The sequence below is a fragment of the Embiotoca jacksoni genome, unplaced genomic scaffold (assembly GCF_022577435.1).
Source record: "Embiotoca jacksoni isolate LCO1_2020_lvr unplaced genomic scaffold, fEmbJac1.0.p SCAF_1, whole genome shotgun sequence".
In the NCBI taxonomy this organism is placed as follows: domain Eukaryota; kingdom Metazoa; phylum Chordata; class Actinopteri; family Embiotocidae; genus Embiotoca; species Embiotoca jacksoni.
This window is the reverse complement of record NW_027185229.1, coordinates 4,313,920-4,329,947: the sequence shown is the minus strand read 5'-3', so window position 1 is coordinate 4,329,947 and position 16,028 is coordinate 4,313,920. Positions and strand designations below refer to the sequence as shown.

The 16,028-nt window shown below is 43.5% G+C and overlaps 1 protein-coding gene across 1 annotated transcript; it reads left to right on the top strand.

Moving 5' to 3' along the window:
• per3 (period circadian clock 3) lies at positions 1-15,454 on the top strand. The gene is given in 23 exon segments (XM_069157160.1): positions 1-180; positions 4,077-4,492; positions 5,277-5,437; positions 5,536-5,654; positions 5,949-6,147; positions 6,797-6,848; positions 7,278-7,426; positions 7,683-7,761; positions 7,849-7,955; positions 8,173-8,329; positions 8,503-8,611; positions 9,438-9,566; positions 9,677-9,785; positions 9,887-9,998; positions 10,126-10,265; positions 10,489-10,653; positions 10,902-11,153; positions 11,259-11,373; positions 11,375-12,095; positions 12,182-12,374; positions 12,687-12,873; positions 13,566-13,716; positions 13,815-15,454. Coding segments are annotated over 22 exon segments (3,804 nt in total). The 5' UTR covers positions 1-180; positions 4,077-4,217; the 3' UTR covers positions 13,938-15,454.
• Positions 15,455-16,028: the final 574 nt, after the last annotated feature.

The window sequence follows — 16,028 nt, the reverse complement described above, 5'->3', positions numbered from 1 at the left end:
TCACGTTGCACAAATGTGTCAAACGCTCTGGAATAGATGACGATTTAGCAACGTGATTGAGAATCAAATGAACAAAAAAAAAACAAAAAAAAAAATACCTCTGATGCGACCCGGCGGTGAATTTAGAAGACTCTCAGTTTTTGGACATTAAAGCTTAAGACACACGTGGAGTCGGAAAAGGTAAATATTCAATCAGAAGACCGAACTAGATTCAACTACATATGCTAGCTAACCGCCTCATCACGGCGGCTGCCACGAGAGAACAGTGGATGTAAACAAATGTAACATCATCGTGTTGTTGCATAGTTTAGTCCTAACGTACTGTTGTGTGTGTTTATTGAGCGATTACGTCCTTCTGCTGTCTGACTTGGCTGTTCGCATGTGCCAGCCGTGTGTATTGCTAATACGTAAGCTAAATGACATGTCTGCCACAAGTCAGCAGGCTGCGGCTAACGAGTTGGAGAGCGAGTCGGTAACAGACGAACTGATGTTGCACCGACACGCCTGCTAAGTATTACAGACATCATATTCGCTCATATAACAGCCAGCAAGCTATCAGTTTACGTGATATTTGAAACCTCAGCTCTTAAAACAACTGCTGTCTTCACACTTGCTCCGACCAGCATTCACGGTGTACTGTCAATAATAACGTGGCACATTGTGTCGTTTGGTGTGCTGCAGGTTTATTGTTTCACTGGAGGAGTTGTAGCTGTCTGTCCTCGAAGCCTTAAGCTGTGCGGTGGTGACGCAGGGTATTAAGGTTACTGGGTTTATGTGTGGAGTGGGGAAAGTGAACCGACAAATGAGTGGCAGGCTTGTTTTGAGTGTGTGTGTGTGTGTGTGTGGGGGGGGGGGGGGGGGGGGGTGGGAGGGGTGGGGGGTGGTTGTGAGATGGTCTTGACCTCTAGAAACTTTTTTTTTCTTTCTTGCAAAGGAAAGCATGACAAACAGGCACGAGTGTTGAGCCTTAACTAAACCCTTGACTTTTTTTTTTTTTTTTTGGGGGGGGGGGGGGTTGATTTGTTAACTTAATTGCAGTCTTAATTTTTACCTATGTACAGATGTACCTATGACCTCACGATACTACTTCTGTCTCCATGTACTTTAACCCCATAAATATTTACCTTGTCGCAGGCCAGTGGACCCATTTTAATTAAATCTTCTTAAGGATTTTCCTTCATAAAATGACTGTTAAGTGCAGGGTCATTTACATGTTGCCAGCCCATGAATGTGTGTTATATAATATTGTGATTCCGTAACTAAATGTTGTAGGTCTGGGGATGTATATCCCTCCCCGCTGTAATTTAGTGTGTAGCAAGGCTCAGAAAGACTTCACCCCACTAGAGATGGTTGAAATCATGAAATTGGAGTGTAAATAAGTTTCTTATTCGCTTTTCACACAAGATGTTGCATTCATCTATAAATTAATTCTTCAACTGGAATTCCTGTTTGTCTTTCACCACTTGTTATTTGTATTGTTTGAAAAAAGGCTTCCTGAAGCATGTTGCTTCACTTCCTAATAACAGAGTTTTCTGCTCAAATAAACAAGCATTGCTGTTGCAACGTGGTATTTACTACACATTAGGTGTTGGAACCAGTTCTGATGAGATGGGCAGCTATTTTAGTATAACAGCGGTTGTTCTAGATTCCTATTTAACTTAAAATGCAATATAATCATTAATTGACATTCAGAATAATTATGTTGCGATAAAATATGGTCTAACCACATAATTGTTTGATGCATGTCTGTTGTCCAAATGAGTTATTCCGAGGAAGCTGTTGTTAAATGCTGATCAAATTAGTTATAGGTTTTTGGTGTTGATAGGTTTGGTATCATGTAATACAATAGCGTAACAATGGAACACAATTCATCACTGTTTCTCTTATTTGCCATGCTTTCAATGATATTTATATTGGAAAATACTCTTTAATACATTATTTTGACTCTAAAGCCAAACATTTCCCTCAAGTGTTTAAAGCCCCATTCACTCAGTATTTTTTTGTTTTGTGCCTATAGGCAATTCCACAGCATAATTCATAGATTAAAAATCAACTTTATGTACGACCGGTAAAAATTTATATGCCTGCAAACATTACTGATGAATACAGACCGTTACCACTGTAAAAAAAAAACATGAATAGATCATATTTTAAAGATGTATTGATTTAGATATATGGCCTTTTAGGAGGATGTAGTTGGTGATGCTATAATCATCATTGGTGATGCTATTAACCCTCCTGTTGTCCTCGGGTCAAAATGACCCGCAGCTGTGTTCAACCAAGTTCTATTTTATTTCTATATTTTTATATTTTTTGGGATCATTAGTCATCATTCTTTAAAGAAACCCTCACAGCCTCCTTGTCACCAACGATCCCAAAAAATATGAAAATAAAACAGAACTTGCTTGAACACAACTGCGGGTCATTTTGATCCAAGGACAACACGAGGGTTAATGGAGTGAACTATTATCTAGTTCACTCCATTTATGTCAACGAGAGTGGAATAAATAATTAAAAGCACTTCACAAACTATAGCCTCTAAAATGAGTATTTTATATTAATTACCAGGAGTTTTAGCACAACACACTTTTCCTCTCTGAGGTGTGTGTGTGTGTGTGTGTGTGTGTGTGTGTGTGTGTGTGTGTGTGTGTGTGTGTGTGTGTGTGTGTGTGTGTGTGTGTGTGTGTGTGTGTGTGTGTGTGTGGCTGGCGGAGGGAGGGAGGGAGGGAGGGGGCGGAGCACAGAGCAACAAGGTGGCTGAGCATGTTTATGTGCTGCATAATTAAGCTCAAACTGTACGGACACCGCGGTAATCATGTGTTTGTGGCTGTGAGTTACGTGTCAGTGCAGGTGTATTGTCTCAAGTAATAGCACCGTCATTAATGCACTAAGCTGAATTGAGCAGACCGGTTATGTAACGCTGCTGTGACAACCCGATGAGCGAGGCAGGATATTTTCACTGGCTCCCGCATTTGCCTCTCGGCCTCTTGTCTTGTCTTACTGCCATGTGGACGTGGTGGCAGCTGCAGTTTGAGTTTGCACATTATTCTTATTAAAATCAGTGAAAAAAAGACCTGGCCAAAGGCAGTCAGAAGGCAAATACATTGCCATCAGTTTCCTTTGTAATGTTGTTTTGAATTTGGTTTAAAAATAAATAAATACAGGATTTAAACAAGAACGATGTGAAAATATTGTGTCTAACCTGAAGGCCATATAGGCGGGGTTACAAACATTTAAATACACGAGTCCCTTCTGTTTGACTTGCAGCTATTATGCAACAGAGTATCACATTGTTATTGTGTTCCTGGTGGTGTGTAATGACTGGCACAGCTGTACCTGGTCTCAGCAGTATTGACGGATGAAATGTGCTGTAGATTGTGGATGATGGGAGTGAGTCACAAAGCAGTGAGTCAGCGTAATGGACAGATGGTCCAATAGTATTACATAATAAGGCAGATTGTGTTTTTTCACATTTGCAAAATTAATTATTACTGCCTTGTGGAATTATGCCTCTGCTAACATCTTTAAGTTGTAGTTTACATCCATATCTGTCTGAACTTATATATTTTGGTATTGCAAAGAAGCTATCAATTTTAAAACATGGATGCTTCACTCACATCTTCAATCCTAACAGCACAGAATATCTATACAATCACCACAGTGTCTTGATGGATTAGTGTGACTAATAGTGAAATATGGGCACAGTGTCCCCTTCTGTTCCACTGCTGTGGTATTGATTAATGGCCAGAAAAGGGTTTTTGTAGAACATTATGTTCCAAGTGAATGTTTGCGGCAAATTTTTTGAAATTCCCTGAAGAGGTTCCTAAAATATCGAATTACACAAGAATGGGAGGGATTCCTCTGATATCTCTGACCATTGATTGGCATAATCCAATGAATTCGTCTGAGAGTCCAAGGGAATGAATGTGCCAGATTAAAAAAAAAGAAGAATTCCACCCCGCCTGCCTCAGATAGATTAATTTTTCCAGGCTCAGTGGTCCCACAGCTCAGAAACTATCAAACTTCATTCTGATTCTATTTCTTATCATCTCTTTTTGTTTCCTCTTATCTTGCAGTGCTCAAGACAGTCAATCCCATCCAGCATTGTTCAGTGACTGAATGAAGCTTCATTTATTGTTAACACATGGAACTCATCTCCTTCCTGTTGAACATATGAAGACTTCTACCTCCCACTGTAACTGGAGAAACTACTACTGATGTGCGATCAAAGTGCAGTGATGCCGGGAGGCAACAGTGGTCCAGATGGGGAGGAGCCCGCGTTGTCTTCAGCCATGCCCGAAGGCGGACGGGAGGAGACGGTGTCGTCGGGGCAGCAGGGCAGATGGGGGCAGTCGGAGAGCCTCAGGAGAGAGGAGAGCGGAGAGGGGGGGCGGGAAGACGAGCAGATGACAAGTGGCTCACATGATCTCTCCTGCTCAGCCAACCACAGCCCAGGCAGCGCCACCGGGTCCACCTCGGCTTCAACCAAGAGGTACAAGCTCGGTTGGACGTGCCCTGACTATTTTTGCAGATCAAAATGAACCTCAGTGTGCCTGTGATGTCGCTACAGTGTTTTGCACGAGGTATTGTCAAAGTTGAGCTGTGATGAATATGTAGACATATTTATTATTGGTTGTAACTTAATCATTCACCTTTCTTTTCTCTTCTAATAAATACAATCCATTTTAGATGATATACCCGTGTTAACTCCACTGAAGATTTTTTTTTTTTTTTTTTAAAGCGATGTTGCAGTGTTCAGAGGCAACTACTTTGACTAGAACAGCTGGGAAAAAAACAGAGCGACGGAAGTAAAATCAAATTTGTATTAAAGTGTTTTTTCTTGGATTCTGGTAATCCAGCTGCAGTGCACTGAGTTACTTGTGGCTGTCTTTCAGAACAGCACGGCCTTTTATTTTGTTATTTGTCCCCCGGGTTTTATTCTCTGACAAAATTGCTTTTGATTGTTGTGCCATTCAATAGCTGATGCTGAAGATGTCAAACCATTTTAACACAAAAAAAAAAAGTTCTAAAAACGTTCCCTTTTTCCATCTGGTGATAACGGTGACAATATAATGATGAAAATAATAGAAACCATAAAATGAAGCGCTATTTAGGATAACTGACAAAATCGATCTCAGATGCTCGTGAAAAGTGTTTGTTTTTTTTTAAATTTTATACTGTACTGCGTGCACTGAACGAACTGCGTGACAAATCTACCGTGTTGTCTTCTCTGTGTGACCTGGATGTGTTTGAATGGCATCTCTGACTGTGTGTAGCAGTGAGAACGTGGGCGGTGGCAGAGGGCGTGCCCACAGACAGGTGATGATCACAGTGGCCGAGATGAAAAAGAGGCTTCCGTCGGACAAACGCTGCCGCAGCAAAGCCAGCACTGTGGATGCCTTACATTACGCGCTCAACTGTGTCAAGCAAGTGCAAGGTAGCCTAAACCAGACCACCGTAGACGTGGAGTCTCAGAAGACCTTGTAGTTTGAAGACTCATTTATTTGTTTGGTCTGTTTGTGTTGCCGTCTGCAGCCAACAGTGAATACTACAAGCTGCTGATGCAGAATGGGCAGGATGAGAGGAGGGATGCCACCGTTTGCACCCTGGAGGAGCTCGAGAGAGTCACCTCTGAGCACACCCTTAAAAACACGGTATGCACACAATCACGCACACAAGCACAAACACCGTCTGAGGATTTGTCGTGAGCTGTTCTTGCATCCTTTTTTAATTTTTTTTTATATTGATTCAGTGCTCCATGGCATTCGTGGACAGTCTTTAAAGAAGCAAACATCATGTGCACGTGTCTGATTATTTTTGCCTCACGCCCGAGCGGGTGTCTGAGTGTATGTGCGTTTACGGCGTTGTGTGTGTGTCTGTGACTCGGCTCGCTTGTGTGCGTGACTTTCTACGTGTGCGTGCGTTGGTCTCTCCGTGTCTGTGTGTAGGATTCCTTCCTGATGGTTTTCTCCCTGTCGAGCGGCTGCGTGCTGTACGCGTCGGAGCAGGCTCCCAGCATCCTGTGCTGCAAGAGGAAGTTTCTGGAGTCCGCCAAGTTTGTGGAGCTGCTCTTCCACCAAGATGTGAATGTCTTCTATTCACACACGGCACAGCCACATTTGCCACCGTGGAGCAACTCGCACACAGGTGTGTACTTTGCAATTTTTTTTTGGACACAACATCACGTTAAGATCACATCACATATTTTTGTTTTGTTTGTTTCCTAAGTTTCTTTTTACGTCATGTTATTTTTTTTTGTGCTCGTGCTTTGTTTTGGTATGTTTACAGGAAAAATGCCAGAATGTTATGTGTCTTAAACACACATAATAACATACAGTAGTCAAGGCTGAAGATATTTTTACATTAGTTGCACTGGTGCGCCTAACTTTGATGCATCAAGACATTATTTAGGTGCACTGCACCTTTTGGTGCTGCAATAATACATTTTAAATGTTACCTTTTTGATACTTCCTATACACATTGGTAATTTCTTAACGTAATAAGTAAGTGATTGTAAACAGGAATAAATGTTTTTTGTCTTTCTTCAGACTTGACATTTTATTTGACATTTGTCTGTTTTGCACATATTATTTTCATTTTGTTAGATTTTTAGATTATATTTGGTTAAAGCTTACTCTGTAATTGAATTTATTACAGTGTTTGTAAAACACCTTTTTGACTTAATTTAAATCTTGTGTGCATTTTTGTGTCTAACTGGATATTCTGTAAAACATCTAATTTAAAGAACCATAATACAGACAACCCTTTAAATTCTCTCTGGTCTTTGTCTCTGCAGCAGGGGTTCTGTTTGACTGTGCCCAGGTCAAGTCCTTCTTCTGCAGAATCAGGTCAGTATTTTTCCTTATTCTCAATTCCATTATCAAACTTTCCTGTCCCAGGCCTCCAATCCATAAGTGACTTTACAGAATCTATCATAGAAAAAAAATAATTTCACACCTTGTTCCAGAAAATAAAAAAGAAATTGCCTGCAGTTACCAATGTCTACCAGTGGGTGTCAGTAAAACCTTTCAAGGCATCTTGTCAATCCCATTGGACTGAGAGAAAAATCACTCAGATTTATTTGTATCGAATTCCTCCTTATTTTAGTCTTTAAGTGTTAATAGATCAAATTGACTTGTATAATAGTGTAATAGAGAGCTTATTAACATCATGTGCAGCAATACATATTTTAGTGTTTTCCATATTATAATTTTTTTTCCATTACCTTTTTTCACATGGTATCGCAATGGAAATGAAAACTTCACAATTTGTCTCAGGGGTGGGAAGGATCGTGAGGGTGAGATGCGTTACAACCCATTTCGGATAACACCTTACCTGCTGAAGATGCAGGGAACAGGAAACAGCGGGGAGGAGGAGGAGCCGTGCTGCCTGGTGCTGGCTGAACGCATCATCTCTGGATATGAAGGTATGATTATTATCACGTGACCTACCATTCCCAATAAAGAAAAACTTTTTTTGTGTAGACAGGCAACTTTTGTTTATTTCTATAAAAAAATATATCCATCTGAATTTCATGTTTATGAGGACTTTTTGCAAAAGACCTAAAAAAAAAAGAAAAGAAAAGCACTACATCTTCTTCCTCATGCTGTGCACTCATCAGTTTGCAGAGGCATATTTAGAGCATGTTACGTAGTCCTGATGTTTATGATTCATTAATGCAGCACCTCGGATCCCCATGGACAAACGCATCTTCACCACAACACATTCCCCGGGCTGTGTGTTCTTGGAAGTTGATGACAGGTCAATACACACACACACGCACAAACATGTGCGCAATCACATTATACTGTGTGTTGACAAAGCTAATTGGATGGTTCCCATCCACAGGGCTGTGCCTTTGCTTGGATACCTTCCTCAAGATCTGATTGGCACATCGTTGCTGACGTGCATTCACCCAGAGGACCGTCCCCTCATTCTGTCAATGCACCGCAAAGGTTAGTTCGAAAGGTGTTTCTCAACGAGGAAGAAATCTTGACTGAAATAGGAATTTTTCATTATTTTTCAACATTTAGGATACTTAACTGTTAAGAAAAATGAATCCAATAATCAGTAGATCAAACAAACAATTTGCTGAAGTTTCACCAGGTTTTGCTTCCAGTGCGGACAGACCAGTGCGTTATTTCAACTTTTATCTCTTCATACCTTGCATAGTGCTGAAGTATGCGGGCCAGCCCCCGTTCGAACACTCTCCAGTGCGTCTGCGCTGTCAAAATGGAGACTACATCACCTTGGACACCAGCTGGTCTAGCTTCATCAACCCTTGGAGCCGCAAGGTGGCCTTCATCATCGGACGCCACAAAGTCAGGACGTAAGTTGGCGAAAAGTGTCCTCGCAAAATTAGAACCACACACAGACAGATAGGGGTGTCAAGGTGGAGGGCCAGGTGTGAAAGTGGTGATCTTTTTATTTCTAAGAAAATGCATTTAATTAAACGAGCTGATATTAAAGATGACTTCACTGTGCTGTTGTCTTTGTCTGTAGGAGTCCACTGAATGAGGATGTGTTTGCTGCTCAGACAAAGGAGTACATCCCTGTCACTCATGAGGAAATTAAAGATCTCCAAGCAAAGATTTATAAGCTTTTCTTGCAGGTGATTATTTTATTCCTGGGAAAATTAACAAGAAAGTCAATCACTATAATTGAAATCATTTATATTCATGCACTGCATTGACGTTTTGGGTACCTGCCCTTCTTCGGCATGCAAATTTCCATCGAGGGTTCTCTTTTGGTTCAACGTCAACTTCTAGACAGAAAAGACTTCTTTTGGCATTAAACAGTCATAAACATTAAACAGGCCTATTCAGGATACACTGGCAGGTGGTTGAAATCTACATGTACATCTGCTACATGTAGAGGATTTTTGCCTTACCAGTTTGACGTTATCCATATCCTTTTTTCTGAAGGCTTTAAGAGAGCTCTTCAGATGTTGGTATGATTATCCCCCTCACAATTTGATAAGCAAACACCAGTCCAAACTTATATCTTCCTGTGGATATTCTAATCATGGGTACTTAATCTGCTGATTTGAAGGTATAATGAATACTTACTACTTTTCCTTTTTTCACGAATCTCATTTATTTTTTTAAATTACAAAGATGACAACACAATGTCAGTTTTATTTGCTGTTATAATACTTTTTTATATATAACTGTCAGTATGTCATTTTTATTAAAAGACACTGTTTTAGAAAGGATCAAATATTTGGATATTTTGTCATATCTGGATCCAAATAAAAGACACACTTTTAAAAGAACACTTACAGTCACTTCTTTCCAAGTCGGTGGTGTTAATACCTCCTAGTCAAATGTAAATCAAACACACCTACAGTGATCTTTACTGTGGTGTTTTTCCTACCTGTGTGTGTTTGTGTACATCAGAGTTCTGTATCTTCACATCTTTGTGTCTCTCCTCCACAGCCGGTCCACAACAATGGCTCCAGTGGTTACGGTAGCTTGGGAAGCAACGGCTCTCACGAGCACTACATCAGCGTAGCTTCTTCGAGTGACAGCAATGGTAATCTGTGGGAGGACTCGCACCGGGAACCGGTGAGACGCCACAGTGAAATCACCAACCGAGAAGCCCGTTGTTTCCTGCGCAGTTCTGCAACTCTTCTTCCAAGGTTAATTATCCTGATGCATCGTGTGTGTTTTTGCAGATGACTTTGCAGCAGATCTGTGCTGATGTGAACAGAGTGAAGAGTTGGGGCCAGCAGGCATATCTTGATTCCAGCCACAAAATTGCACTTCTTGTCAAACCTGCTGCAGGTAATTCATTCGCTTACATAGTAAATACAAAACATGACCACACATGTTTTTAACTTGGCAGATATTTTGATATTGGCTTAAATGGCCCTTTATTCCCGCAGCACCTCTGCCCCCCGCAGCCTCCAACCCTAAGATCGGAGATCCTGAAGAAAGCAGGAAGCAAACGCACATTCCCTCCTATCAGCAAATTAACTGTGTGGATAACATCATCAGGTGTGGGGGGGGGCAGCGGCATCGTCTGGTCCCAGGACACATGTTTTTTTCATACTGCAGCGCCCAGTGTCTATCATGTTATTTATCGTGTGTCCGTGTGTGTGTTTGGGGTCATTGTGTGCTCCAGATATTTGGAGAGCTGTACCGGTCCAGCACTTAAGCGGAAGAGTGAATCTCGTTCCCTGGCCACCTCTTCTTCATCCTCCTCTACCTCAGAAGACGACAAACCTGTAGGAGCCACCGATGCAGCTCAGACCAGTTCAGATGGTAAAAACACGCACAGCCTTGAGAGCTCAAACACACAGAGAGCACAGGAGAGCAGACAGGACAGAAATTAGCGCAAACTTCTGTGAAAGAACTATTAGCAACTCTCAAAATAAAACGGGTGCACAGGAACTAATTAAATGACGTCCACCCAAGATAGTGTTTGGGTAAAAGTGTAATATTTCATCTTCTACTCTTTGTCTCTTGTCCTCCCTTCCCTTCCTAGTGGTGGTGTTGGACAGCAAGGTGTCAGTGGGTCCCACAGCTGCAGCCGTAGTCGGGGCGCCTCTTACAGACATCACCATGTCCACCAAGGCCATGAGCGTCGTCTCGGTCACCAGCCAGTGCTCGTACAGCAGCACCATCGTCCACGTGCCACGGCCGGAGTCAGGTACATAAACATGCCCTAACATCGGTGTGTGCAGCTGTTCTGTGGATCTTACATGTTAACAAACTTACTGTTTGATGTAAACTCATTGATTATTAAGAAGCAAGTATCTGGTAACCAATCGATAGTCAGTGTAATATTATTTTTCTATATTTATAAAAGCTTCAAACCTTATTCTCTGAAAAATGTTGCACAGGAAGTAAAGGTTAAGTGTAAAATGTCCTTATTTTGGTCCGTCTGTTTTCTCACAGAGGCCACAGCACTGGAAGATGCTCCGATGGGCAGCGAGCCAGCTGATGCTGCTCAGACCCTGGTCCGTCCAGCCCCGAGCCCTGCCACAGAGGAACCCAAGTTTGTGGGTCTCACCAAGGAGGTGCTGTCAGCTCACACCCAGAAGGAGGAGCAGGAGTACGTGGATCGATTCCGCCATCACATCCTTCAGAGCCCCTACAGCTCCTACCTGCAGCTGGACAACAGCTCCATGGCTCACTCCCACCACCCAGGTATGTGCATGTTTGTGTAGTAAGGTAGCTGATTTAGAGGAAGCTGGATGAAGTTTTTGAAGGGACACTTGAACACCAGATCAAACGTATTCCGTCTTGCTACAGGAGACTACCTACGACCGGTGAGCGCTGGAGGCTGGAACCGCCCTCGAAGAGGAAAGCCCAGACACAAGCGAGCCAAACCCCAGGGTTCCACAGACAGCTACGCCTCTCCACCTGGCCCCCCCTCGCCGTGTCCCCAATTCCTCCTGGCCCTCCTCAGAGTCCTCCCAGCCCCACATGGGGGCCCCCTACAGCCAAACATCCCCACCCCAGGTGCCATTCTTCCCCGTCATGGGGAAGCCCGGCTCAGAGCAACCACCCAGACCCCAACAGCTGGCTGGAACAGATCCTATGGTGCTGCAGCCTCCTGACCAGCTCAGCTACATCATGCAAACGGCTCAGAGTCTGCCAGGCATGCAACCGATCCAGATGGAGCCCATTCAAAATTTGCAGAATATCCAGAACTTTCACAACCTGCAGCAAATGGCTTTAGCCCAGAGCTTCAACCCTTACGTGGCTCCAGTCATGGCTGTCATACTGCCCAACTATCCAACTTTCACTCCAGATTATCCGTCTATTTTCCCACCGCCTGCTCAGGCTCCCATCACCATGACAAGCTATGCCCCCGGCAGCATCCCCTTCTTTCAGCCTCAGATCCAAGCCGAGCCTGGCCCTCACACTCAGACATCCCCAGGCCTTTTGCTCGGCTCTCCGAGACCCAGCTCCTCTGTCGGGGAGGAGGAGGAAGCAGCGGAGCCTCGGGCTTTATTCTCCAGCTCTCGCTCAAGTTCTCCGCTGCAGCTCAACCTGCTGCAGGAGGAGCTGCCCAAGCCGAATGAAGAGCAGAGCAGCACCGGGCACAACCATGCCGAGAGCCTCCATGAACATCATGCAGATCAGGTGAGTCTGATGTTGCCTGTCAAAACTTCACCTCGTGTCTCATACATAAACAGTTCTTCTGACTTGTAAACCTTTGCCTTGTCCAGGGTGATGCCCCCAGTGTGTCTGGCAACCACGATGCCCAGTCTACGTCCAGTGAGCTGCTGGACCTGCTGATGCAGGAGGACGCCAGGTCGGGGACGGGCTCCAACGCCTCGGGGTCCGGATCAGGGGAGTCTAGAGGCTCGCTGGGATCTGGATCTGGCTCCGGCTCCAACGGAACCTCCACCTCGCATACTGGTGAGAAAGAAAACCTACACACATAAGGAAAGCAGACACAAACACGTTTTTTCCATGACAGTACTTGTGAAACGTGTGTGTACTTGACAGTCTGGTTAATATGATCTTGTTTTACATTCTGTGTCTACAGCTGCAGAATTTCTCATTTCTCAAGTATGCAGCGCTTCTAAATGCTACGTACTACACTACAAATAACATTACAAATGAGTACAACAATGAGATCAAACACTGCAGTTCAGGACAATTGAACGCTGGCGTGCAGTTAACAGTTGAGTTGACAGTGACTAATGCAGAGCTGTCTCTGGGTTACAGGCAGCAGCAACAGCAGCAAATACTTTGCCAGCAACGATTCGTCAGACACGTCGCACAAAACTCATAAGAGCCAGGAAGCCCCGGCAGAGCACCAACACCCCTTCGACACTCGGGTGGAGAACTCCCTGTGGAGCATGATCCAGCACACACCGGAGCACGTCATGATGACGTACCAGATTCACACCAGGTACACGCATATACACCTCCTGTTTCTATTGTTGCTAATAATAAACAAAAGAGAAAATCTGTCTTATTAAAGCCTTTAACAGCTGTTGGGAAACATCTGCTTTGGCATAACGGACTGAAGTGCGGCCAGAAACCCAATCTGTACACCCCAGTGCAGCATTACTCTCCCACTTCGTCAGTAGTTGGACCTTTGACCTATCCTTTGTAGCTGAATAGTGAAACATAGTGAAATGAAAATATCTTGGCTAAGCCAATCAGAATTGGTGTTTTTGTGATTTCAGAAACTTTCAGCTGAACGAAAGTGAGATAATAGTGAAGACACATCTTTTCAAGCGCTGAAAGTCAGAAACGTGTTTGAGGTTTTAGCTCTTTAAAGCAGCCTGTTTTGTTCCTGCTCAAAGATCCTCATTTTCAAGACAAATTTATCAAGATGGGGTTTTTGTCCTTAACATTATTATAATGACATTCTCTGACACCGTGTGATTGTTTTAAAGTTATTTGATGACTCCGCCTCGGTTCCCATGATTTAAGCATTGCCATCTTTGCTATTTCTCCAACCTGGTCTAACGCGGCAAAGTGTTGAGTCGACATAATCCTGTGCTGGCTTATGTTCAGGCCAGTAGAGTAGAATAATATGATGCATTTCTTTGACTTATCTTCTGCGTCCTCTGGCTTGTCCTCCTCGCTCCACAGGGACCAGAACAAGGTGTTGGCAGAAGATAGGGAGAAGCTTCAAGCTCTTCAGCCCCTCCAGCCCTGGTTCACCAAGGAGCAAAAAGGCGAGCTGGCCGAGGTGCATCCCTGGATCAAACATCAGACCCTCCCACCGGAAGTAGACACACAGGTGTGACATGGATCTGAAAGTACACACTCACAGCAGATGTATTCCTTTTCTGTGGCGCACACGGACCGCATGTTCACCGTCTTTTCTGTGTCTTCCAGGGTTGTGTGACCTGTAGCTCAGGTGCAGGCATGGCCCACTCCCCTCACCCTCCTATGCCGGATAGCTCGTCACCCCTGCAGGCCCCTCAGCAGGACCTCATCGGACGTGTGGTTGACACTTAAAAGAGCCCCGGAGCCCCAAAGCAACCGCCATCCAGCTCACAGAGAACCACCCCTGTCAGAAACCTCAGCAACTACCACCATGCATCTCTTCTGACCAGGGGGACCCCTGTGCTTTAGTCTAAACTTTAACATGTTTTGTAAAGTTAACAGAGGCTGGACCAAGACCCTGAGGAAGAGACGAGGCGAGAGACGGGCATTTTACTGGCATTTTCTTTCAGTCAGTTAATGTGACTGTCTTTATCGGACCATGAATATTATTCCTCTCCTCTTTTTGTGTTAATAGAACCCTCGGAGGGGGTGTAGGTTGTAGTTATCCAGATCCTTTGGCACCGTGAGCCGCCAGGGGCCCAATATATATGAGGAGAGTCCCTCCGCTGGTGCCCCTAAACTCGAGCACTTTGTACACACACACACACACACACACACACACACACATATACACACGCGCACACACACGCACGCTCGGCAGAACAGTTGTGGCTGGGCGAGAAGACAAAGACGGCATCGGCCCAGTTTGAGTTCCCAAACACGGCAGACTCTTCTCCAGCGAGGTGGAGTGCAGATTGTACAGTAAATGTGTACCACATCTACTCCTTCAGTGGTGTAAAAACTTACCATGATTGACATATGATTCATCTTCTTTTTATCCTGACGTGCACGAAGACAAAGACACATTTTCTGCTTTCTCTTTGAAATGTTCAGATTCAAATCTTTTGCGTTATAATTTTTGGAGTGTATTCTCTTATTCCATAGGTTGGTTTCGTTTTGTCCAGAGCGTCGGCTCTTGTGTTCTTTTGACTCACGAACAACAGCAAACATGTGGATCATTTCAAATTGAAATTAGTTCGAGGATACGAGTTCAGCTCATTGCTTAAAACTCCCTGTTGCAAGTCCTTTCTCCACCCAGTCCCCCGCCTGCTCAGCATTCTCCGTTACCTGTATTATCCCTCTGATTCTGAACACTCACAGCGTGGCCCCAAATATCCGCTGCTCTCGTGTTTGCTTACTGAATGAATTTCCTCATAGCCTCTGTGGCTGTCTATGTGACTAGCTGCGTGTGTGTGTGTTTGTGTTTGTGTGTGTGTGTGTGTGTGTGTGTGTGTGTGTGTGTGTGTGTGTGTGTGTGTGTGTGTGTGTGTGTGTGTGTGTGTGTGTGTGTGTGTGTGTGTGTGGTCAGAAAGAGAGAAAGGGAGAGCGAGACAGTGAGAAGCCGACTAACCCGCTATAGTTCTGTGAATGTCGTCACTCTTGTACTGGATTCAGGTCGCGGGTGAGCTTGTGAATGTGTACAAATGCGCGTGCTAAAGGAGCTGCTTCCTTCAGCACCGTTGTCCAACAGTGCAAGACTGACCAGGGTTTTCTACCGTTTTTAGATCGAAAGTATATTACAGTTACATGTATTTTATAGAAAATGTACACAAAACAAACTTCACGAAGTGTATAAAAAGCCATTTGTCTTGAATTCAGGGACTGTTTGTTTGTGACACAGAGGAATGAATAAATGAGCTATGACCTAACATGTACTTAAGGCATGATTATGCCGAGCACAACAAAATAAAAAAAAAAAAACATAATAGCTGATATCTACTACCAGAGACATTAGAAACATTAGACAGCTTAAAAGCCCATCGGTTCCTTTGCAATTTTTAATAGTAAGGAATCAGATGTGATGGAATATTCCCTTTCTATTAAATGAGTTTCTAAAGTTGCATTTATACTTTTTAGACTCGTGATAGGCAAATCCAAAAACTGCAAAACCGCATTTTAATTTTTTTTTTTTATTTTTTTTTTTACTGGATTAACAGTACAAGTACAGATCCTCTATAGGCAGGTAAGTTGTTATGAAGCATAAAGGAGTGCCACATGAAGATAAATAAAAAGTTGGGTAACAAAAGAAAGCCACAGCAGATTTTATTTCGAGTTTATAGTGCGCTTCACATCTAATACAGCAAGTAGGAAAGTGGTTCCCACACAAGGGGGCGCACATGACCTGGGAAAAATGTCGACTGACACAAAACAAGAGAACAAAACACACTTTTAACTACATTTAACAACCGGATGAGGGCAGCATGATTAACTCAGAAACGCAAA